Source organism: Mastacembelus armatus, chromosome 7 (genome assembly GCF_900324485.2).
Source record: "Mastacembelus armatus chromosome 7, fMasArm1.2, whole genome shotgun sequence".
Classification (NCBI taxonomy): domain Eukaryota; kingdom Metazoa; phylum Chordata; class Actinopteri; order Synbranchiformes; family Mastacembelidae; genus Mastacembelus; species Mastacembelus armatus.
In genome coordinates, this window is record NC_046639.1 from 576,176 (window position 1) to 600,059 (window position 23,884).

Here is a 23,884-nt window from a genome sequence, read left to right on the forward strand (position 1 = left end):
TAATCATATCCTATAAATAGCAAAGTTTGAGCTGTGTCGGTCTAACGAGTCTCTGAACTGTCTCCTGGCTCATATTTACAAATGCACAAATGAATCTGGCCTCAGATAAACCTCCTGTGACACCGCGCAGGTAAACAGGTGAAGCACGTGTGTATTTTCTGAAGGACTAATTATTCGATGTAGGTCTGAAATGTCCCCCACTTCCCACAGCTGCCAATCAGGATGCGGGTTGTTGACAAGTGGACTTTTAAACTAAAGATTTCAACTAGTAAAACTAGTTCAGCTCTGAAGCGTCTTACACAGAAAATGGAAATGTAGCTCCAGGAATGAGACTGGCCTCTGTGCCGCCCATGCAAACGACTCAGCCCAGGGTGATAACGTGTGGAGGAGTGTTCTTGTGTCGCAGCTGGACCAGTCCAGGACCCGCAGGCACTTCAACACGCCTCCCTCCCCACCCACACACACACAGCTGACACAAATACCCTCAGACTGGACCCGCAGTTCGCTGGAAGGCATAAGGAATATTCATTCACGGTAGGATCCACCCGCCTTTTCCTCTTGTTCTCGTCCTGCAGGCTGTGGGCTCTTTGTACGAGCACAGGTGTTGGGGCTGTTGAGCATTAAGACACAGGGTTCATCGCTTTCTGCTTGATAGTTTTGGCAAATCTAAAGTGAATGTTGGCAGGACTGAACATTTGTCAAGATCTTTGCTGTAACATTTAACACCGGGGCTAATGAAAGGTGGTATTAATGTATATGAACAGGCAACCAGGAAGTTTGATAGTAGGTGGACAGTCATTATACCTAAGGAGAAACCTGTTCCAGTCTTCAGACCCCCCCCCCCACTGTTTTCAGTTTTGTTATGATGCAGCCTGACATTACAAATGTTGAAGTTCATTTATTTCTCCTTAATCTACACTCAGTGCCACATGATGACTTTTAGGAAGGTTTGTAAATTTATTAAAAGGGAAAAACTGAAATATCACATTTACCTGAGTATTCAGACCCTTCAACAACATGGAAATGATCCTGTGAAGCTTCAGTGCAGCAGCATCAGCTCTGTGATGATCAACAGTCCTGTCTCTGAGCTCTCTGTCCTTTGACCTCATGGTTTGGCTTTTGCTCTGATATGCATCATTACTGTGAGGCCTTTCCACGTCATGTCCAGTCAGATGAATTTACCACAGGTGGACTCCAGGCAAAGTGTAGAAACATCCCAGCAACGATCAAGAGAATCAGGTCAGAATACTCATGGAAATGTGACATTTCAGTTTTTATTTAGTCGTCATGTGGCACTGACTGTAGATTAATGAGAAATAAATGAATTTAAACAATTGTAGTATCAGGTTGCAACTTAAAACTGAAAACAGTGAAGGGGGGTCTGAAGTTAGTTTGCATTTTAGTGGGTACTTGGATGTTTTCAAGCAGTTTGTTGGGACTAATAATAAAAAACATAAACCTGGTCATAAACACACATTAATTTACAGCAGACCTGCCATACACTACACTGTATTGCCCTGTTGACTGCTATTCATTTGTTTCTGCTGGATATTGGTTCATTTATATCCCAACCTGTAGGTTTCAGATGCACTGCATTATTTCCTTAGTCAAACATAGTTGTACTTACATATTTTGACCTAATTTTCATAGATGGATCTGTAAATGAAGCGACTCAGTGTAACACAACACACATAAGTTCATGCGACTAAGTGTAATGCTGGTCGACACACGCACAAATCATAAAATAACAATTTCAGTTTTATTGCCCAGCAAAAGTCAGCGAGCTGTTTTAAAGCCAGACAACATTGCAGATACTTTGTGCTGTGGAATAATTATGGATTGTTCTGTATTAGTGTAAAGTCTTTCTCTGGGTATAACAGGTATTACCATTGTCAGACCTGTAACATAATGAACAGGTCCGACTTACCAAACACAGTAAGGTATCTGGACATACACTAACACAAAGAGAACAAGCTGTAGTCACATGTACAATCTCTCCATCATGCCACAAAGTCTAGAGTTCACCTGATAGTGTGTCCTGCCTTCTTGATAAAGTGTCTCTGATCATCTCACTTCCTGGCTCCATCTGTGTTTCATTATTGGAACCGTTTTCTGATTTGTTCTTTTTCTCTCAAGTTTTAAATATGGTCATCTTCTTTCCACCTTTGTCTCCACCTTTACCAACACCCAGGACCTTCTGCACCATGTCAGTTCACATCGGCCTCTTGCATGAATGAAAAGCCAAAGGTCATCCAAGTAGCTCCGGGTGTGTGTGTGTGTGTGTGTCATGCACAGTGTATGCTCGGATTGTAAGGATACACATCAGTGAGGAAATAATGCAGTGCCTCTGAAAACTACAGGTAAACATGCAAGTCAACCAATATCCAGCATAAACGAATGAGTAGAGTATAAACAGGGAAATTCAGACAGTATAGTGTAAATCAAGAATCGGTCTTTCTAAGAAATCCTGGTGTAAAACTGATGTGTGTTTATGAACCGTTTTAATGTGTCTCCACATCATGTCCAACTGCAATTACAGTTGTTTTCATTTTGCCTATAATTAATATCAAAGTGCATTGAGCTTTCCTGGAAAAACTAATTTATAGAAAGTTACAAGTAAGGTGTCCTGGAGATTATCTGGAAAATACAGGATCCATTCCTCCCAATTCAATAAGCATTTATATATATATATATATATATATATAATTTTTAAAACTCTATACTTATGATCAATTGTTTATCTTTGTACAAGTCGGTTTATTTTCCTGTGCTGACTTTAAGCTGAGGCTTCGTTGCTGTCTGCCTATAGCCTGCTGGGTTTGGGCTGTGTTGTTGCTGGCTTTTGTTTATGAATGTGCTCTATGAGCACAGAGCTGTGTCTTGTGTTGACATTAATTCTTATTTTGCATAGGGACCGTGTGTGCTGTTTCAGGGATTCAACGCTGGCGTTGCTGTGGCAGCAGAGTATAAAGCTTTTCAGTGAGGTGTACTTAATCAACTGCCAGCTGAATGTATATGACCACACATGTGATTATGAGAATGTCTGTTATAGACATAGCAAAGTTATACCTGTGTCTGTGACTCTTGTTTTGGATGTGCTAGGACAGAATCAAACCTCCTCTACATTTTCATTGATTTGGTTTACACAAATACTGTATGTGTCTTTTGTTTGTGCCGATTAGTCAGTTATGCTTCATTTAGTCAGGACGTCTCATCCAGGGTTTACTGCTTAAAAAGAAGAGAATTAACATTTAAATAAGACTTTCTTCAAATTTAACATCATTTAGTTCTGATACATGTTGATTTATCAGAACTGACATATTCATATATTGTGTGTCTTGCACACACAGCATGTTGAAGATCTATGCTCAGCCAATGTAGGTTTATCTGGTGTTTTCTGAAGTTGTTCGTGGTGGATCCTGGACTATGCTTTGGATCATTTCCTGCTTCTCTTTGCTGACTTTGTGATGAACATGGGAATTTCCCTCTCCCTCCATGTAAACACTGTATATCTGTGACCACATATCAGGTTTTTGTTTTACCCTTCTGCCAAGCAGGTGTTCAGCTTTAGAAATGTCCACATTTTGCTGTGACGTTGGCTCCCTTCACTTTACCTAGCAACGTCATCAGGGTTATCATGCCGGACCTAAATTATAATTTCATTTATGTGAGTTCAGGAGTCCAAGGTACAGGAAATCACTTGTGAGAGAGGGCCTGTTTGCAGTAGACATTATCTTGAATGCGAGTGTGGATCATGGTGCCATGTTCTGGCTCAGGCACAGTGATGAACTCTTAATGTGATATTCTGTGTGGAAGATATAAGTGCATTTGCAATTTGTTTCTATTGTTTGAGTCAGTTCAGTAGCTACGCGTTAGCCAGTGATCCAGTTTATATGACTCTGGCATCTAAACAGGATTTTTTTACCAATAAATTTATCCAAGATTCTTTGGAGACTTCTACTTTTTCATTTTCCCGTTTATGTGAAATACATTTGCTTTGCCGTGCTGACCTGATTCTAACATGTAGTGGAGGGCGTGTGGCCCAATAATGAAATACACTTATAACATGCCCCACCCAATGTATGACCATACCCAAAGTAGAAAAGACATTTGCTTTACTATATATGTAAACTCAAGAAAGGCCATTATAATTATTATTATTTATTATTATTAATTATTATTTCTACCAGTTGATATCATGGCGCTCTGTGTGTGCTGTGTCCAAGTGGTGTTGCTGTGTTCCAGGAGACGCCGTTGCTTGGTCAGAGTATAGATTAAAGAAAATAGTTTCAAACCCTTTGATAACACAGCGACACAGACTGAGCTGATTTGGTCCCTGAGCTGATGATCTGGATCAGCGAGGCTGTTCTGTCCAACTCTTTGTGTAAAGACTGTTGTGTGTAATGGACTTGTCTTGTTTGTAAATGGTGAGAAAGATCAGATTTAGATGTTTTTCTCTCATGTTTCATGTTGATCTCTGCTAAAATAACTAGAAAACATTAATTAAACACATCCAGACCAGTACTATTTTGGGCTTTGACAGTTCAGGTGAGTCACAACTTTATAGCACTGGATGTCAATAAAATTACATAACATCTAACTGGTCATGAATAGACAAAAGCAAATTCTCAGTAAAAATTAGGCTGCACAGGTTTTACAGCAGTGAGAAGTGATGTAAACAATATAAATGAAATGCTTTGGTGCATTTCTCAGATCAGTTTGCTGTGTGCAGAACAGTAAGTGCATTTCTCAGATCAGTTTGCTGTGTGCAGAACAGTAAGTGCATTTCTCAGATCAGTTTGCTGTGTGCAGAACAGTAAGTGCATTTCTCAGAACACAGAGGTCAGACCATAAACACCACCACATGACCTGCATCACTTGCTTAAAATACTTTGTTGTGCAAATGTCAAGTCCTTGTAAAATGATTGATCATGTTTCTGTGTAGCACAGTTTATGTTCACCAATATCAAATGACTGTAAGTGGAAGATTCATAACGACTGATTGGACAACATTTACACTTTCTCTGTTTTTACTGGCACTGACACAGTTTATGCAGCGTTGGAAGGAAAACATAGGAAAGATTGAATCTAAAACAAAACCTTCTGCTTTACATTTGAAAAGGTGGTTGAAATTATTGAAGATCACGTATTGGCTGTTATCGTTGTTTGGGCATGTCTGCAGCATGATACCAGATCCAGTGGTATTTGGATCTGACAATAATAATTTGTTAAATAAATTTCATTTAAGAAGGTTTATGCAAATGGTCTGTAACTCTGCAGGTTTACAAGGACTTGCTGAGCTGACAACAGCTTAAGGTCAGTTTTGTTAAAGTAAAAAGGAAAACAGACTCATGACATAGTGCCAACAACCCAAACTCAGCTATTCCCACTTGAAACTGTCCCAGTGCCCTTTGTCTTATACTCTGAGACCAACATGTACAGAAAGAAATGTTGACATTTCTGTTCACCTCCGTTGTAGATGCATAACACCCTTAAGAAGAGTCTGGTTTTGGGCAGCGTTACTGTACTTCTGCTGGTCGTGTTTAACGCTTGGAGCTCTGGGTCACACTCAGAAGTTGACTTGAGTCCACTGAACCAACGCCTGGAGGGGAAAGTTCAAAAGGCCGTCAGTGACTCCCATGACATTCCTTGCCATGTGAAGAAGGATGTGGCATGGTGTGCATAATTCAGCAGTGTTGTTTTGTGACAATATCCTGTGAATTGTCTTTTGTGTCTTTAAGTCGCTGTACTCTTGTTTCTGACGCAGGCGTCTGGCTCAGAATACATGTGAATGTGTGGCCGATAAAGAGACCTTTCGCCTGCCGTTCTCCAACCTTCTCTTCCCTCGCGTGTGGGCTCACAACCTAGATCTGGCCTTCTTAGGGTCCCATCCTGACCCTGATGATGTAAAGCGCCACAGAGCTCAGGAGTACAGCGGCTTCCAGAGGCGGTAAGGTTCAGGTGGTGTGTCCTATCAGTGTCAGTGAACACACCTTTGTTTTATCATTCAACTGCCAGTGTGACTGAGTCTGTGTGAGTTTGTTCTGTGGCAGGAAGGAAATGACTGTTTATACATACATATATATGTATATGTATGTGTGTGTATGTATATATATACATATATATATATATATATGTGTGTATATATATACATACACACACATACATATACATATATATGTATATGTATGTGTGTGTATATATATATATACATATACATATATACAGTCGGTACGGAAAGTATTCAGACCCCTTTAAATTTTTCACTCTTTGTGTCATTGCAGCCATTTGCCAAAATCAAAAAAGTTCATTTTATTTCTCATTAATGTACACTCAGCACCCCATCTTGACAGAAAAAAACAGAAATGTAGAAATTTTTGCAAATTTATTAAAAAAGAAAAACTGAAATATCACATGGTCATAAGTATTCAGACCCTTTGCATTGACACTCATATTTAACTGACATGCTGTCCATTTCTTCTGATCCTCCTTGAGATGGTTCTGCTCCTTCATTGGAGTCCAGCTGTGTTTAATTAAACTGATTGGACTTGATTAGGAAAGGCACACACCTGTCTATATAAGACCTTACAGCTCACAGTGCATGTCAGAGCAAATGAGAATCATGAGGTCGAAGGAACTGCCCAAGGAGCTCAGAGACAGAATTGTGGCAAGGCACAGATCTGGCCAAGGTTACAAAAGAATTTCTGCAGCACTCAAGGTTCCTAAGAGCACAGTGGCCTCCATAATCCTCAAATGGAAAAAGTTCTGGACGACCAGAACTCTTCCTAGACCTGGCCGTCCAGCCAAACTGAGCAATCGTGGGAGAAGAGCCTTGGTGAGAGAGGTAAAGAAGAACCCAAAGATCACTGTGGCTGAGCTCCAGAGATGCAGTAGGGAGATGGGAGAAGGTTCCACAAAGTCAACTATCACTGCAGCCCTCCACCAGTCGGGGCTTTATGGCAGAGTGGCCCAACGGAAGCCTCTCCTCAGTGCAAGACACATGAAAGCCCGCATAGAGTTTGCCAAAAAACACACGAAGGACTCCCAGACTATGAGAAATAAGATTCTCTGGTCTGATGAGACCAAGATTGAACTTTTTGGCGTTAATTCTAAGCGGTATGTGTGGAGAAAACCAGGCACTGCTCATCACCTGCCCAATACAATCCCTACAGTGAAACATGGTGGTGGGAGCATCATGTTGTGGGGGTGTTTTTCAGCTGCAGGGACAGGACGACTGGTTGCAAGTGAAGGAAAGATGAATGTGGCCAAGTACAGAGATATCCTGGAAGAAAACCTCTTCCAGAATGCTCAGGACCTCAGACTGGGCCGAAGGTTCACCTTTCAACAGGACAATGACCCTAAGCACACAGCTAAAATAACAAAGGAGTGGCTTCGGAACAACTCTGTGACCGTTCTTGACTGGCCCAGCCAGAGCCCTGACCTAAACCCAATTGAGCATCTCTGGAGAGACCTGAAAATGGCTGTCCACCAACGTTCACCATCCAACCTGACAGAACTGGAGAGGATCTGCAAGGAAGAATGGCAGAGGATCCCCAAATCCAGGTGTGAAAAACTTGTTGCATCATTCCCAAGAAGACTCATGGCTGTACTAGCTCAAAAGGGTGCTTCTACTCAATACTGAGCACAGGGTCTGAATACTTATGACCATGTGATATTTCAGTTTTTCTTTTTTAATAAATTTGCAAAAATTTCTATATTTCTGTTTTTTTCTGTCAAGATGGGGTGCTGAGTGTACATTAATGAGAAATAAAATGAACTTTTTTGATTTTGGCAAATGGCTGCAATGACACAAAGAGTGAAAAATTTAAAGGGGTCTGAATACTTTCCGTACCCACTGTATATATATATATACATATAAAAAAATTCCCGTCTCACCCCTCTGGGTGGTGTGTGTGTCTTCCTCAATCTCGGGTCCTCTACCAGAGGCCTGGGAGTTTGAAGGTTCTTCGCAGTATCTTAGCTGTTCCTAGCACTGCGCTCTTCTGGATTGAGATCTCTGATGTTGTTCCTGGGATCTGTTGGAGCCACTCTCCCAGTTTGGGGGTCACACCCCCGAGGGTGCCGATTACCACAGGGACCACTGTTGCCTTCACCTTCCACATCTTTTCTAGCTCTTCTTTCAGCCCTTGGTATTTCTCCAGCTTCTCGTGTTCCTTCTTTCTGATGTTGCTGTCACTTGGGATCGCTACATCTACCATTACGGCTTTCTTCTGCTGTTTGTCCACCACTACTATGTCCGGTTGGTTAGCCATCACCTGTGTGTCGGTCTGTATCTGGAAGTCCCACAGGATCTTAGCTCGGTCATTCTCCCTCACCTTTGGAGGCGTGTCCCATTTTGACCTTGGGACCTCCAGCCCATACTCGGCACAGATGTTCCTGTACACTATGCCGGCCACTTGGTTATGGCGTTCCATGTACGCTCTGCCTGCTAGCATCTTACAACCTGCTGTTATGTGCTGGATTGTCTCAGGGGCATCTTTGCACAGCCTGCACCTGGGGTCCTGCCTAGTGTGGTAGACCCCGGCCTCTATCGATCTTGTGCTCAGGGCCTGTTCTTGTGCCGCTACGATCAGTGCCTCTGTGCTGTCTTTCAGTCCAGCTTTTTCCAGCCACCAGTAGGACTTTTTGATATCAGCCACTTCTTGTATCTGTCGGTGGTACATGCCGCGCAGGGGTTTGTCCTGCCATGATGGTTCTTGCTCTTCTTCCTCTGCATCGGGCTTCTGTTGCCTGAGATATTCACTAAGTATTCCATCGCTTGGGGCCATCTTCCTGATGTACTCATGGATCTTGGCTGTTTCATCTTGGATGGTGGCTCTGACGCTCACCAGTCCCCGGCCTCCTTCCTTCCTCTTAGCGTACAGTCTCAGGATGCTGGATTTGGGGTGAAGTCCTCCTGCATTGTGAAGAGCTTCCTTGTCTTGACATCCGTGGCTTCTATGTCCTCTTTTGGCCAGCTTATTATGTCAGCGGGGTATCTGATGACTGGCAGGGCGTAGGTGTTGATGGCTTGGACCTTGTTCTTCCCATTTAGCTGACTTCTTAGGACTTGCCTTACTATCTGTAGGTATTTGGCTGTGGCTGCTTTCCTTGCGGCTTCTTCTTGGTTCCCATTTGCCTGTGGGATTCCAAGGTACTTGTAGCTCCCCTCAACATCCACTATGCTGCCTTCTGGGAGTTCCAATCCTTCAGTCCTGACAACCTTCCCTCTCTTCGTTATCATTCGACCACACTTGTCCAGTCCGAATGACATTCCAATGTTGTTGCTGTATATCCTGGTGGTGTTTGATCAGTGAGTCGATGTCTCGCTCAGTCCTGGCATACAGCTTGATGTCATCCATGTACAGGAGGTGGCTGATGGTTGCCCCATTTCGCAGTCGGTATCCGAAGCCCGTCTTAACGATGATCTGGCTGAGGGGGTTCAGGCCTATGCAGAACAGCAGCGGGGACAGAGCATCTCCTTGGTAGATGCCGCACTTGATGGAGACTTTTGCTATCGGCTTGAGGTTGGCTACTAGGGTTGTTTTCCACAGTCCCATTGAGTTCCTTATGAAGGTTCTTAGGGTCCTATTGATGTTGTACAGCTCCAGGCATTCCAGGATCCATGTGTGAGGCATTGAGTCGTAAGCTTTCTTGTAGTCAATCCAGGCAGTGCACAGGTTGGTCTGCCTGGTCTTACAGTCTCGAGCGACCGCTTTATCCACCAGTAGTTGATGTTTTGCCCCCCTGGTGTCCTTACCCATTCCTTTCTGGACCCCACTCATGTATTGAGCCATGTGCCTACTCATCTTAGCCGCTATGATGCCCGACAGGAGCTTCCATGTTGTGCAGAGGCAGGTTATCGGCCGGTAGTTGGATGGGACTGCTCCCTTTTGGGGGTCCTTCAGGATCAGGACTGTCCTGCCCTCAGTTAGCCACTCTGGGTGGTCCACGAGTGTCTTGTTCCAGTAGCCCATTAATATCTCTAATAGATATATATATATATATATATATATATATATATATATATCTCAGTATCAGTTGACAAGCTTTCCACATAACCACAAACGGCGTATTTCTGGTCAATGTGGTCTTTTAAAAGACCTCACTCACTTTCTGACTGTGCACTGACACGTCCTTTGCTCACATTACTGTTTTACATCCTTTAGTTCTGCTTGGACAGTGCACAGGGGGGTTTATTTGCAATGCCCCTTGATAAATTATCAAGTGGGTGTAGTACACATGCTTCAGTAACCTGAATACTGTTAGCTTTACTTCTTATACACATATTGTAATCAGGGAATCTGAGGTCCAGATTCAAGATAGAGGATTAGAAATATCAGAATTGTCCAGATAAGTTTCAGGCCAAAACCAGTTTATTGACCATGAACTGAGTTTCAATATTTTTTTGTTTTTATTAATGAGTTGAACATTAAACAGGTTCTTATCAGCCACTTTATTGTCATTGCACACACAGCAGGCACTAAACTTTTCATTTAGCAGTTAACTTCATCCAAAGTGCAGTGAAAGGAACCAAACCTAAATCTGATCAGTATCTGCAGCTCCCCCCTTTTAAACCAGCAGCAGTTCTCTCTGGTTGGACCTGACACACTTTCTCCTGGTGCTTTGCTTTAAGATACTGTGAAGATCCCTCAAACTCCAAGGCCTCTGATTGTGTGTGTGTGTGTGTGTGTGTGTGTGTGTGTGTGTGTGTGTGTGTGTGTGTGAGGGTGTGTGTGTGTGTGTGTGTGTGTGTGTGTGTGTGAGGGTGTGTGTGTGTGTGTGTGTGTGTGTGTGTGTGTGTGTGTATGTGTGTGAGATCCAGAGTCTGCCAAACAGGTTTTGTCAGTAAACTTGAGCCGACTCAGGACTAGAACCGCATGAAATTGCAGTGTGGGCTACTGTATTGTTTATCAATATTAAGGCGTTTAATGCACAGGCATGTTTATGTTCACCGTGTTCTGTTTCCAAAGGTCTTACAGTTCTGCAGATCTGCTTATTGTAGCCGAGGCCAACAGTCCACTTCAGTATCCTACCCAGGGGGTTGTGGTGCGACCCCTCAAAACAATCATCATTCCTGGTAACAGCATATTTATTTAACTGGACAAAACGTGTAACGTCAAAGAAACAGATAAACGTTCTGTGCTCAGCTGCTGGTGGAGCTGCATGTGCTGCTCAGGTCCTGGGTTTTGATATCTCCAGTGATAATGTCTCTCTTTCCACAGGTTTGGGTCTCAAAGAAGAAACTAGACCAAACCACACGGTAATTTGTTCTTTGTGGAGTTCTCATTTTGCTCTGCATTCTCTAGCTGCTAAATTTCTGGTTTACTTTGTCCCCCCAACCATGCAAATGTTGTAACAGGTGCATTTGGAAGCGACACTGGGGACTTTTGATGTAGCTGCTACTGTGGACAGAGTCTCTGTCAAAGGAGAAGGAGAGAACCACATTATTCTGTCAAGTCCTCGTCTCTCTGCTCTGAACAGGCAGCTGCAGTTTGTCACCTATACAAACACAGTTTTCCATCCCAAGACAGCAGACACAGGTAAGATCATCATGTAGAAACTCTCTGACGGTAGAGGAAGTTCATGTGTACCGTATGTGTGTACCCCCCCCCCCTCAGCATTTCATCCTAGTGTTCATTGGTTCAGGCAGAGAACTCTGTTGTTCCTCTGCAAAAGGGGATTCTGGCAGCTATCTAAGAAGAACACTAAAGTCGCATTGTGCCAGCTTTGTTTTGGAGTAAATAAGCAAAGCTGTCATAATGAGTGAGACACCTTAATATCAATATACACCACTACAAACAGACACCTGGATGTGACGATCTGCAGCAACGACAAACCTAAATTAAGTTTTTGATTGTCTTCCTTGGAAATCCAGATTTAGACCTGTTGTTGTTTTGCTCTGCAGTCAAGTTTGCAACCGAAGGTCACCAGTCATTTTTCACCATCAGAGTTGAGCATGGAACCGTCCCAAAACTGTATAACTCTGGATACCAAAAAGGTCTGTCAGCCATTGGACCCTTACTGGGTTTACCTGATGACAAGTGTTTGAAAGTCACAGTGGAATATTTTTGGTTTTCATGTGTCTTTGTTTCCTCTCAGAGTACAATATCAGTGCTCTGGTCACGATTGCCACCAAGACCTTTCTGCGCTACGATAAACTCAGAGATCTCATCGCCAGCATCAGGCAATATTATCCCACTGTCGCCATCGTGGTAGCAGATGACAGTGAACACCCTGAGCCGGTGAGGGGGCCTCACATTGAACACTACATCATGCCCTTTGGAAAGGTAAACATGCATGTTTCTGGAAAGCGACAGCATTTGGATTCTTAAACATCACACTCGGCGTGTTTTGACCACCTTCTATTATACGCAGGGCTGGTTTGCAGGAAGAAACCTGGCAGTGTCTCAAGTGACCACCAAGTATGTGCTCTGGGTGGATGACGACTTCATCTTCACTGCAAACACTAAGCTGGAGAAGATGGTAGACATCCTGGAAAAGACCACTCTGGACATGGTGAGATCTTGAACTTTGTGAATAGTAATGAGTTACAGTAATCGAGCCTTGAAGTAACAAAATGCATGGACTAGTTTTTCTGCATCGTTTTGAGACAGGATGTTCCCAATTTTGGCTCGAGATTTGATTTATGGGAGTTAAGGGACATATCCTGGTCAAAATGAACTCCAGGGTTTTTCACGGTAGTGCTGGAGGTTTGGGTGTCAGAGGTGGGCAGTTTACTGTATGAGGCCAGGCCACAATATGTGCTGTAATAGACGTATACGTGCGTCTGCTATGAAATGATGGGAAGATGAAGGGGAAGTGGTGGGGGGGGGGGACGTGTACAACCAACACAACAAAAAAACAGCAAAAGAAGAAATCAGTGTAAGGTCCATCATGTAAGCCTGTTCCACAGAGCATGTGCACAGACCAGGTCTGACAGCTTCTGGATATTATTGGTACTTTCACTTAGATAGAACAGTGTCTATCTGTTTCACTAAATCGTAACATACTCGTATAGTCATGCTGCTAAACCAATATGTCACAACCTAGAATTAGATAAAGAGGCAGGAACTGAGTGTCCTTCATATACTGTTAGTCAGAAATGCTTTGAACTCTGTGTGACACAGTTCTGAGGTGTCTCACACATATATTACTGTCACATTGCTTCATAAAACAGTTCACATACGGGCCAACGCCCAGATCAGGCCTTGACAACGGGCAGAGCATGTGCAACTGCTGATCTTGAGTCATCTGAGTCAGTTAAGAGTTGGGGCTGGTCAGTGGTTGTGGTTCCCTGTTTCCTTACCAGATGTGCTACAACCAACCGACAGAATAAAAGCTCGTGACAATGTACATGTTTTGTGTGGGAGACGTGGGATATTCAGTCAAACTGATTTGAAAGATGGAAGGAGCAAGGTCTCAGGTCACTTTTTTCACCTTCACGTCATCACAGCACAATTTAGTGAAATTCACCATTTGTCACCAACTCCTGGTCTTTTGCAACAAGACACTTGGATTCAAAGCAGAATTTAAATGATGGACTTTCTGCAGGGACATCCAGCAGCTCAGATGCACCTGTGTCATATTTTATATTGTTCTTTTTAAAATGGGTAAACTAAAAAATAAGGATTGTATTGGTTTATTCCAACAAGGCCTGGGGTATGTAAATGGATTTAATGAAGCGTTATTGATCATCTGAATGCAGCTGTTACAGTATTACAGCGAGTAATGAAGTCCCCAAAAAGTTCTTTTCTCAATAGAAACTCTTGATAACACAATATATGCCAGTTTCAAAGTACAGTTTTGCTAAAGCGTTTAATTCATGTCATGGAATATAAATATGATGTGACGTCTACAAATCAAACAAATAATGAGGCTCAGTCACACAAACACTTAACAATATTCATTGCATGCTGGACACATGCATAACTGTTTTTTTACAATATTATTAAAATGTAGAGTTAATGGAAATGATACGTCTGAATGACCAAATGTTGGATCTGTCCTTTTTGCTTATGTTGCATTTGACCAGCAGATGTCGCCAGCGTGCAATTAAAACATCCAGGGCCCCCAAGGTGGAAGTTGCCTTTTTTAAATTTTATCTTAATGGTTTATCTGATGCCTCAGGCTGCATGATGCTGCGGTTGTTGTGAGCCTGTTGTTGTACTGTGGTGTCCAGGCACTTTAGTGCTGTAGGCATCGCACTAATGTGGCATCTGTTTTGGGTCGTGGCAACATGCTGTTTAACTTGACAGGGCTGTGGCTGCTGGTTGTCAAACAGCAGGCTCATTGCTGGTCATAGTGGAAGCTAACCAGTGATGGTACTAGTCATTGGTACCGGACACAGTGATTCTGGTTCTCACTTTAACAGATTCAATATTGTTTTTACTGACTTCAGGTTGGTGGTGCAGTGAGAGAGGTCACAGGTTACACTGCAACATATCGTCACACCATCTCAGTGGACGAAGGGGGGGAGGACGGTGACTGTTTACATATGAGAAATGGCTACCATCATTTCATCAAGGGATTTCCCAACTGCGTGGTCGCTGATGCAGTGATCAACTTCTTCATGGGTCGAACAGACAAGGTGCAGCAGGTGGGCTTTAACCCCCGCCTAGCACGAGCAGCTCATCTGGGTGAGTGTGTGTTTATTCAGCTGCTGTCAATATATTAACATGGTAGATTCTAATATCTGGTTCCTCTGAACAGACACTGTTAAGTTCTAAAGACTGAGAAACAAACCAAGAAAGAAATGTGCAAAAGTAAATTTTGTTTTGACGCTGCAGAGTTCTTCATAGACGCTCTGGGCTCCCTCCACATTGGCTCCTGCAGTGATGTTGTTGTAGGCCACGCATCAAAGATCAAGCTACCCTGGACTGAAACTGATGCACAAAAGGCCTACGACAAATTCAGGTACTCGTCCACTAGTGATGACACATATACTCGCAATGAAAACTTCTATTTCAAGAACAGATTCAAGTGCATGACCAGTCACTGAAACCTTTTGAGAAAATGGACATTGTTGTTGTTTTCAGATGAATAAAGTATTTTTATTTACAGTTCGTTTACTGCCTGAGCACTTGATGTTAAACTGTGTGAACAGATTTTGTTCTGTGAACAGATGATAACCAGTTGATAACCAGTTGATTATGGTTGCAGCCAGATTCAGTCAGCATGCCATGATGCCTAACTAGATTAATAAACAGAGTACACTTTATTTTTCCACTATTATTACGCGTCAAAAACGTAATACAGAAATAATTAGTTATTTCCCAACCTTGACGAGAACTGCTTTAGATCCAGACTAATATTAGATCATTCTCGGACACAAGATCAGACCTTGGACCTGCTTTAGTTGGTTTTCCAGGTTGGAGACATGCAGGTGGTTTTACTAATGACAAGTTCCTTGATTGTTGGATGTGCCTGTTGTGATTCCTCTTCCCTTACTGGCCTTTTCCTCTGGATTCGCTCTGACATGGTTCTGTATTTTAGTGAGGGGTTTGTCGGGCCCTCACCTTTTTGTAGGCCCAAAAACCTTTTGTCTTTCACAGAGGCATCCATGTTTCTGGTCTGCTTGACAACTAAAATCAAAAGTTTTCATGTTTTAAACCGTTACAGTAAAACTTTGACTTTGAGTAAAGGAGCCACTGTAAATAATGGGGGCATTTGTGGGAGCTACCATAGAGAGATGAGACTGTCATTCACACATTTCACCACAAGATGGAAACAAAAGCTCATAGCAAAATGTTTTTCTCAAAGTACATGAAGTTGTTATTTATGTTACTGTTAGTAGTACCTGAAGAGGTAATCGTAGTAGTAGCTGTATGATTTGATTCTAATAACAAGCATTTTTCAGTGGGATATTCAGAAGCATCAGTATTTTCTACTACCTTTTTTATTTCATTGCTGATAACATACAATATAATTTTACATAAAAGGAATTAGATGATTAGATCAATTTGTAATTAATAATATTCCAGTCAAATCCACTATTTGTGTGTTTTTAGTTTTCTTTCATGTTGTTTTTTTTTTTTTTTGCATCCTCACCCAAAAGCATGTTTTTATTCAGAAATTAAAGCTGTCTGGACTTCATGCAGGTTTACTTTTTCTGTGTGTGTGTGTGTGTGTGTGTGTGTGTGTGTGTGTGTGTGTGTGTGTGTGTGTGTGTGTGTGTGTGCGCGCACCTGGCTTTACTCACATTGTGTGTACTGTAATCTGTTCATACATCATGTTGTGGGGACCCTCAGCATGTAAGTCACTGAATTTTACAGTGCTGAGTTTCAGGTTGGGGTCAGATTAGGTTAGGATACGTTTTCAGAAAAATGTATGTAAATGAAATCACTGTCCCCACCAGAAATGAAATCAAGTGTATGTGTGTGTATGTAGTGTTTGTGTTGTGTGTGTGTGTGTGTGTGTGTGTGTGTGTGTGTGTATTAGAGATTAGAGGGTCTAGGGAATCCATTATGACACTAAGTGCCCTTAAAAAGACAAAAAAAAAAAAAAGCTGTACAAACGTGTGTGTCACTGTTAGTGGGTCTGCTGGAGGAAGCTGGCTTAGTAAACATTTGGCCAGAGCCTTGTGTTCCATGTTCTAATTGAAGTGGACTACTTCGTACCAATTAGTGAAACACTCAGCTTTAAAGGAAAACCCCAAAGGGAACAGTCTCCAGAGGCCTCTTTGAAATATGCACTGGAAAAAATTAATAACTTGGCTATCCAACATCAAGCAAGGAAATAATTAGTTTTTTCTTTTTTGTCCTGGTTTTAAACTCACACTACATCTAGTTTTATCAGGTCAAGGTAACAGGATTATGATGAAGAGCAGCGAAAGGAAAACCTCTAAGTGTTGGACAGCAGGGGGCAGCGTGCTGGAAAGGTCAGACATCACCACGTAATGTGATGATATTTACATCCTCAGGTAACACGTCACCAAAGCTCCATCTAATGTTAATATTAATGTAAGTTTGTGTATGTCTCCCTGATTAACGTGGTGAAAATGTGTGTAAATAAACACCAGTGTAACAGGAACAAACCAGATTTTTTTAGGACTTTACTTTCTCCATTTTCTCCCTTGCTGTGCCAGAAGACTTTTGTCTTTTGAAGCTCATATTTTCTATTTTTCATATCTCAGTAGAGACACAGCTTTGCAATACTTCACCAAATACAAAGAGTGCCCTTCTTCTCTCTCCAAAAGCTGACGAGTGCATGCTTCACATTCCATGCCAGTGTTCATACTTAATAACCATGGTCATCTAAATATTGCTGCAGATACCTATAACCCAGTTTTCTCTGATATTTATTACCTTCTGTTCTGATTCACTGAGAATTTAAATTAGTTGTCAAAACAGCCACTGGATGTCACAGTTACTGACAAACACCAAATTCAATATAAATAGAATATTTCCTGTTGACTTTCTGCACTGAAGCACGAATGACATTTACTGTATTTGCTAAATCAAGCGTATATTACAAAAGATATAAATATACAAAGTATTAAACACACACTATTCAGTGCAGTTTATGTATTTCAAACAAATAGAAACCAAATAAATACTATTCTAATATTCCAGCATATATAACAATAAACAGAACAATTACTATTAATAGTCATACACAGTTTTTACAGCTTTATAGTCAGAAATTACACGTTTTTTTTTTGTTGGTTTTTTTTTACACTACTTATACAATGAGATATTTTTATCTACCTGAATTAAAAGCCCTGGAATTTCTTATCAGATTACAGTGTACTAAAAGTCCTATATAGTCCAATATGTGAGGCAAAACTGGTAATACTGTAATGTAATTCCTGACATAGTGCTACAACAGGCTACTGCTTTTTTAAGCATCGGTACACAATCTGGACCAAATGCTGGAGTGCTCATTTACAGCTGAGAGACATGGTCTCTGCTCATAAAACAAATGGAGAAGTCCTCTTCCATTTTAGTCCCAGACAGCTGGTTGATGGATCACCGCTGCCTCACACCCAAACGGTGGTGGTGTTCTCCGAAGGCTTTTCCTGGGGCAGACAACAGCACAACAGCACCGTCATCGTTTGTTTACAACTGGAAATCAAACTCGTGAGTAAATTTGTGTTTTCTAGCTTACCGTCTGCTGCTGAATGTACATCACAGCATCATGAACAGTGACAAAAATGTGTTGAGGATTCATGTAGTTCATTAGACCGCTGGATGTTAGGATCTTTAACACATGCTCTAAATGGACAGAAAGAAAAAGGCATTTTGTAGTAAGTATCTAGATGTCATATTTCTAAACTGTATAAAGTAGTAGAAACAGAAAATTAGAAATCCTTTAGGGAGGTCTTACCATTGCAGTTTGCCAAATACACATTAACTCCAGCTTTCTGACATTCAGTGCACATCTGTAAAATCCCAAGTGCATTCAGTTATGTTGGCAAAACAAAAAGGAGGAGGCAGAACTATGGACAATGAAGCCTGCACAGACTAACCTGTGTGAAGAGTCTTGCTCCAGCAACATCAACAAATATCACACTGCTGCAGTCAATTAACACAGTCTGGACGTCGCTCTCAGACGTTTCTGCACAACAAAAGAAATTAGATTTTCTTGAAACTCTCTGCAGAAAAAAAAACTAAAACTAAACTAAAAAACTAAAAATGTTTAGTATTTTATAGTTTTTACTTTCTGGAACTGTATGTATATTTTAATATCATTGACATGGGCCACTATAAAAAGCACAGGCTCTTACATACCTGACTTAAAGAAGTCATTTTCAGAGGAAAATGATGTGTCTGCAATGCCTTTGTCCTATTGAACGATATGAAAAAACAATGAGACACTGAAATTAAACTGAGTCTGTGTCCTGTAAAATGGGTGTAATTTTTAGCTGAGCTCATTCGGTGGCTGCAGGCGTCGTACCACAGTGTTGACACTGATGTCTCTCTCCCGTCTTTCCAGGGCTTTCCTGGCCTTTTCCCGGCTGCGGATCTTCTCTGGCGTCAGGCCCAACAGCCTGCTTATCTCCTCCCTGAAGAAGCTACGGTTGCCATAATAAATAGGCCCATTATATGTCAGGATCTTCACCCCAGGCACCTCATAGCACTGAAAGGAAAACAGGATTGTCTCGGCTTTATTCTAGAAATGTCAGCAATATTCTGAAGTGGATTTTTTTATTTGCAGATATTGCAAGGAATCATACCAAGCAAGATCGGGCGTTAAGAACATCACCTCACCTTGCTGTGGTTCTCTAGAGGTCTGTAAATTTCTGTGTTGCTGGCCCGGCCAAGTACTGAACAACCAGCCCTGTTGAATTGAGGATCATTGATTTTAAATTAAAATGACACATCACCACCAATGAACACAAGTGGCCTGCTGGACATGAGGTGATTGGAGTCTAACATGTTTTATTCTGGGGCTCTACTGTTTACTCCTTACATCACATGACCAAACACAACTTTTGTTCCATATGAGCGTTACACTGAGGGTTCACGTAGTTACGACACTTTGCTACAAGCTGAACTGCAACATGACATTTGTCAAAATGTACCTTTGTGTGCGGCAGATGACAGTCATCATGGAGAAAACCACCCCGATGGCAAGGCCAAGGTCCACGTTAAGTACTACTACAGACAGCCAGGTCACCACCCAGACCATCTACACACAAACAAGACCACAATAACACATTGTCAGGTCAGGATACAACAGTTAACAATGGAACCATGTCAGTGAAATATATGGTTCAGTCAGGCCAAGCAAACAGTGTGAGAGGGTGAGGAGGAAGTCCATTTATGTGATGTGCTACCTGAGCCCATGCCCTGATGATTATTACCTGTTCTCATTGGCTGGAGAAGTATAGGTTCCCAATGATCATGCAGGTATATATGCATCATCGATTGAACTGAACTTGAAAGCACATAATATTTCACTCCATATAAGTGGAACCACTGACCAGGATAATATATGTGAAGTACCTGAAAACCCCAATTAGCTGAGCTTTATGGGTCAGCTGTTCACCTAATGGTAACTGGGGAACTAATTAACCATCTGTCTTCTATTCTCCTGTGTTTTGTTCTTGTACATGCGGAAAACATTGCAGAATAAATGCCCTTACAAAGTCAAGCTTGCTGATTCTCCACAGCTCGGGTAAATCCCGGAACTGAAGGAACATCTGCCTGAGGCTGGTGACGTTGATGCATGCCAGGACTGCCTGAGGGGGGAGAGAACTGATAAGGTGAGTGCCCCTCCTTCTTTCCTCTGTCCAGTGTTTGTAGAGATCCAGACATATAAACCCACCTTAGGGAGGAAGTAGAACAGTGGCCCAATCAGCAGCAGGACAATCAGAACAACCAGGCTAGTGAACAGGCCAGAGAGCTGCAGGAAAACGCACAGTAGGACCCGTCATGACATAAAGCTCTAACAGTTAAAACCCTAATATTCAGTTTATGGCTGCATAAAATTAGGATGAATTCATGTACACGACTGAACAATTACTATCGACTGAAAATCTGCAATGTGTTCTTCTTTATCGATCATACACTGATAAGGAGAAGATGCACAGAAGCTTCTGCACATCATCTGCACTACCTGTGTAAATCCTCCAGCACTCTCAAGTATACTGGTGGTGGCGAGGGTGGCTGAGCTGGGGAAGCAGGTGAAAAAGGAGGACACTGTGTTGGAGATGCCATGAGCCAGCAGCTCCTGAAATCAACCACAGGTCCAACACAAAGAGTTAACACATTGATGAGAACCTCACAGTTCGGCAAAGAACGACCAGAGCCTCACGCTTCACCTGGTTGGGATGTATGGAGTAGCCGTGTTTATCGGCATAAATCATCGCCAGTGAGACCGACACAGCGTAACCAACAAATGTTATGGCAACTGTGTCTCCAGCGATGTCAGGAAAAGTGTGCAAGGCAGGCATCCGTGGTGTTGGGAATCTGAGGATAGGATTAGAAGTCAAACTAAAGCTGATCAGTACGTGAGTTATTCTCCCAAATCTAAAAGCTTACCCAGCTGGGATATGGCCAACTATCTCAATGTTGTAGGCAGAGTCCAGTGAGGAGGCATAGGCAACAGCCGTAGCTATAATCACCTACAGAACGAAGATAAAACCACAGTCAGTTAATAATAGTCTACATATTATATGTACACGCAGGTTCACACGGCCAGTCGACTAACCGTGAGGATTTCCACAGGGATGGGCGTACGCAGGCGCTGACGGTAGCGCACATTGATCTCCTTCACTGGGACCAGGACAGCCAAACACACCAAGGAGATCAGCAGCTCAGCCATGTTGGTGTGAGGCAGATTCTCCATCACTGATGCTAAAGTCTGAACACAAGTCGGTGTGAGGTGTGAGGAACCCAAATAATACGATCAGATCAGTGCAGCAAGACCTGATGATGAAGCAGTGCGCTTACCCTAAAGAGGGAGAAAGTCCCAGTGTGGCGAGGGAGCCGCAGCCCCAGCATGCTTTGCAGCTGTGAGACGGTGACATGGAAGGCAGCAGCGCCGGTGAAGGCCTTAACGATTGGCTCTGACAGATAGGTGGAGAGGAAGCCCAGCTGAAGACCAAACATGCAGAGCTGGGGTCCAAGACAAGAAGATAACGTGAGTGTCGGCAGTCCAGTCTCAACGATAAGAAAGATCAGCCTTCTCTGGTGCATTATTATTTATTTACAGACTCTGTCCATGTACCATGATAATGCCTGACAGGAGAGCTACAGCTGAGGCCACTCCAATCCTCTGTGACTCGAGGTCAGAGGCCTCAGGTGAACTTGAGTTCAGGTCCAGGGGAGTGGGAACCAACTGCTCCACCACAGAGCCAGTCATCAGACTCACCACCGCAAAGGTACCTGAGGAAACAAACACCTGACGTCTCAGTAAAACCGTGTAAACAATATAAGACGCATGTGACAACGTCACTGTCGGACTGAAGATGTTTGCTAATATGCTTCTCTACAATATGCAATAGATGTTTTGTGCACAGACACAAATCTTACCTGTGGACACGTGGCGACCTGTGCCAAAACACATATACAGGACCACAGGGAAGAAGGAGGTGTAAAGGCCGAATATTGGTGCCACAGATGTGAGCAGAGCAAAGGCCATACCTGTTTATGGAAGGACAGTTTATCAGCTAAAGCAGCTTCTTTATTCAGAATCGAAATTCTCTCCTTATTTAGCTGAAATCTGTAGTTACCTGATGACAACAAATACTTCATGACATAAAATCAGACTCTCTTTAAATTGTTGGGACAATTATTAACATTAAGTAGCACCTGTTAGTATTAGTGCATTATTTTTATCAATATGATTATTGTCCTTGTTGTTGTTGTTGTTACCTATTAAGATAAAATATTGTCTCATTTTAATATGAAATATTGCAGCGATGGTTCAGTGACTGATCGTTTAAAAACTACTTTTCAAATCCTGTTCGCAAAAACAAACTTTTTTCGCTGACAAATAATTAAAGCGCTTGTGTGATGAGGTTTTTTTTACTCACCTTGCGGGATGTGAAGGATACCGACTGTCAGTCCCGCTATAGTGTCTCCTAAAATCCATTTCTTCAGCCTGTATCTCAGCAGCCAGTTGAAAATGGGGACCCTCTGCCTCAACAGGTGAAGGCAGGCTCGTCTTGAGCACCTGCACCTCCCGGCGAGCCTGTCCCAGAGCCGCAGACCTCCATGTGTGCCGTCCTCGGACCCGTACGCCTGTTTGAAGCGGTCCTCCGTGTAAATGTTTCTGTACACGGCCACGGACGCGCTCATATTGTCCCTGTAGAGATAAATGGTGACACTTCACCACGCAAGCGCCGTTTTACAGCCTGTAAAGCTGCAGCTTAATGCAATATACTGTATATATACAGGCAGACTGCGCGCTGACCTCATGAGCCATTGCATTTTCCTGTCAGACTCTTCTCAGCCAATGACAGGGCTCAGAGCTCAGAGCTCGGCCTGTTGGTTCATTAACTTTTTCCACATCTTTATCTTCAGGCAGCATAAAGGTGCGCTGTTTCTTTCCTGCTCCAGTCCTCTGGGTCCTACTGCTAAAAGGACTTTCTTATTTTTCAATAGAAAGTAGGAAAGCAGCACAGCATACAATGTGCCTTAACTGCTCTCACAACCCCTCCCTCAACAACACACACACACACACACACACACACACGCACACCATCTCCTGCACTGCAAGGCCCGATCCTCCTTCATGTCCGGCTTGCAGAGAGCTATGCGGGAGGTACAAGCTCAGAGGAGGCTCAGTTAAGTCGTACAATGCATGGCACTGTGAAACGCCTACAGAGATCAAAGTCATATTGTTGGTGGAGCTGAGGTGTAACCTCAAACCACGTCTATCAGCAAGGAGTTCATTTCCGAGAAGGATGGATGTCTGTAATGAGTGGGTGTCTAAACCATGTAGCCATAAGGAAAAAGGCCTGGTACCCATGAGACCCCTGTGAAACTCAATCGCACACGGCGGCCTGGTTCATGGATCAAACCACAACTTGACTCTGGTCAGATCATGTGTGATGAGTGAGATGTTGTTCTTTGTCAGACAGGAGTGAATACAAGGCAGCGCTGGGTAAATACAAGATAAAGCAGGATCTATTCATCTATTGGCCGTAACATATAGAGACAGTCAGAATGGGAAGGTTGTTGAAACCGTGAGTGACTGAGGCAAAAGAAACTCACAGACTCACTTGAGGTTCAGTCTGACTCTGGAAATTATAAAACAAAGGAAAACAGAGAATTTATTTCTGTGGAACTTGAGAATAAACATCTCCCAGCTCATGAATGACATCTGCCATCCCACAAGGCTACGTGAGGAAGTGCAGGCAATGCCACAGTTTTCTATTGTCGCACAGGACGACACCCGAGCATTTTGACTTGAATGGGCCTGGACCCTGGCT

General features: G+C 42.7%; 2 protein-coding genes across 3 annotated transcripts; one reads left to right on the forward strand and one right to left on the reverse strand.

The window, feature by feature from the left end:
- Nucleotides 1–379: 379 nt before the first annotated feature.
- Nucleotides 380–15,062, forward strand: b4galnt1a (beta-1,4-N-acetyl-galactosaminyl transferase 1a). The gene is made up of 11 exons (XM_026333445.2): nt 380–534; nt 5,480–5,676; nt 5,768–5,950; nt 10,974–11,080; nt 11,226–11,263; nt 11,363–11,543; nt 11,909–12,001; nt 12,103–12,290; nt 12,379–12,519; nt 14,402–14,639; nt 14,790–15,062. Exons 2-11 carry the CDS (start codon nt 5,480–5,482, stop codon nt 14,999–15,001), a joined length of 1,578 nt encoding a protein of 525 aa, XP_026189230.1. The 5' UTR covers nt 380–534; the 3' UTR covers nt 15,002–15,062.
- A 2,383-nt stretch (nt 15,063–17,445) lies between these two features.
- On the reverse strand, nt 17,446–23,110 carry slc26a10 (solute carrier family 26 member 10). 2 transcript variants are annotated; one of them, XM_026333737.2, is made up of 18 exons: nt 22,484–23,110; nt 21,981–22,091; nt 21,676–21,833; nt 21,399–21,563; nt 21,157–21,309; nt 20,988–21,070; nt 20,768–20,915; nt 20,563–20,676; nt 20,272–20,349; nt 20,090–20,185; nt 19,526–19,632; nt 19,212–19,281; nt 18,898–19,080; nt 18,732–18,786; nt 18,470–18,558; nt 18,328–18,382; nt 18,109–18,215; nt 17,446–18,019 (listed from the first exon to the last, which is right to left on the reverse strand). In XM_026333737.2, the coding sequence occupies exons 1-18, from the start codon at nt 22,746–22,748 to the stop codon at nt 17,981–17,983; spliced, it is 2,076 nt and encodes a 691-aa protein (XP_026189522.1). In that variant the 5' UTR covers nt 22,749–23,110; the 3' UTR covers nt 17,446–17,980. The 2 variants fall into 2 exon arrangements, with proteins under 2 accessions (XP_026189522.1, XP_026189524.1); XM_026333739.2 differs by lacking the exon at nt 20,272–20,349.
- Between the last annotated feature and the right edge of the window lie 774 nt (nt 23,111–23,884).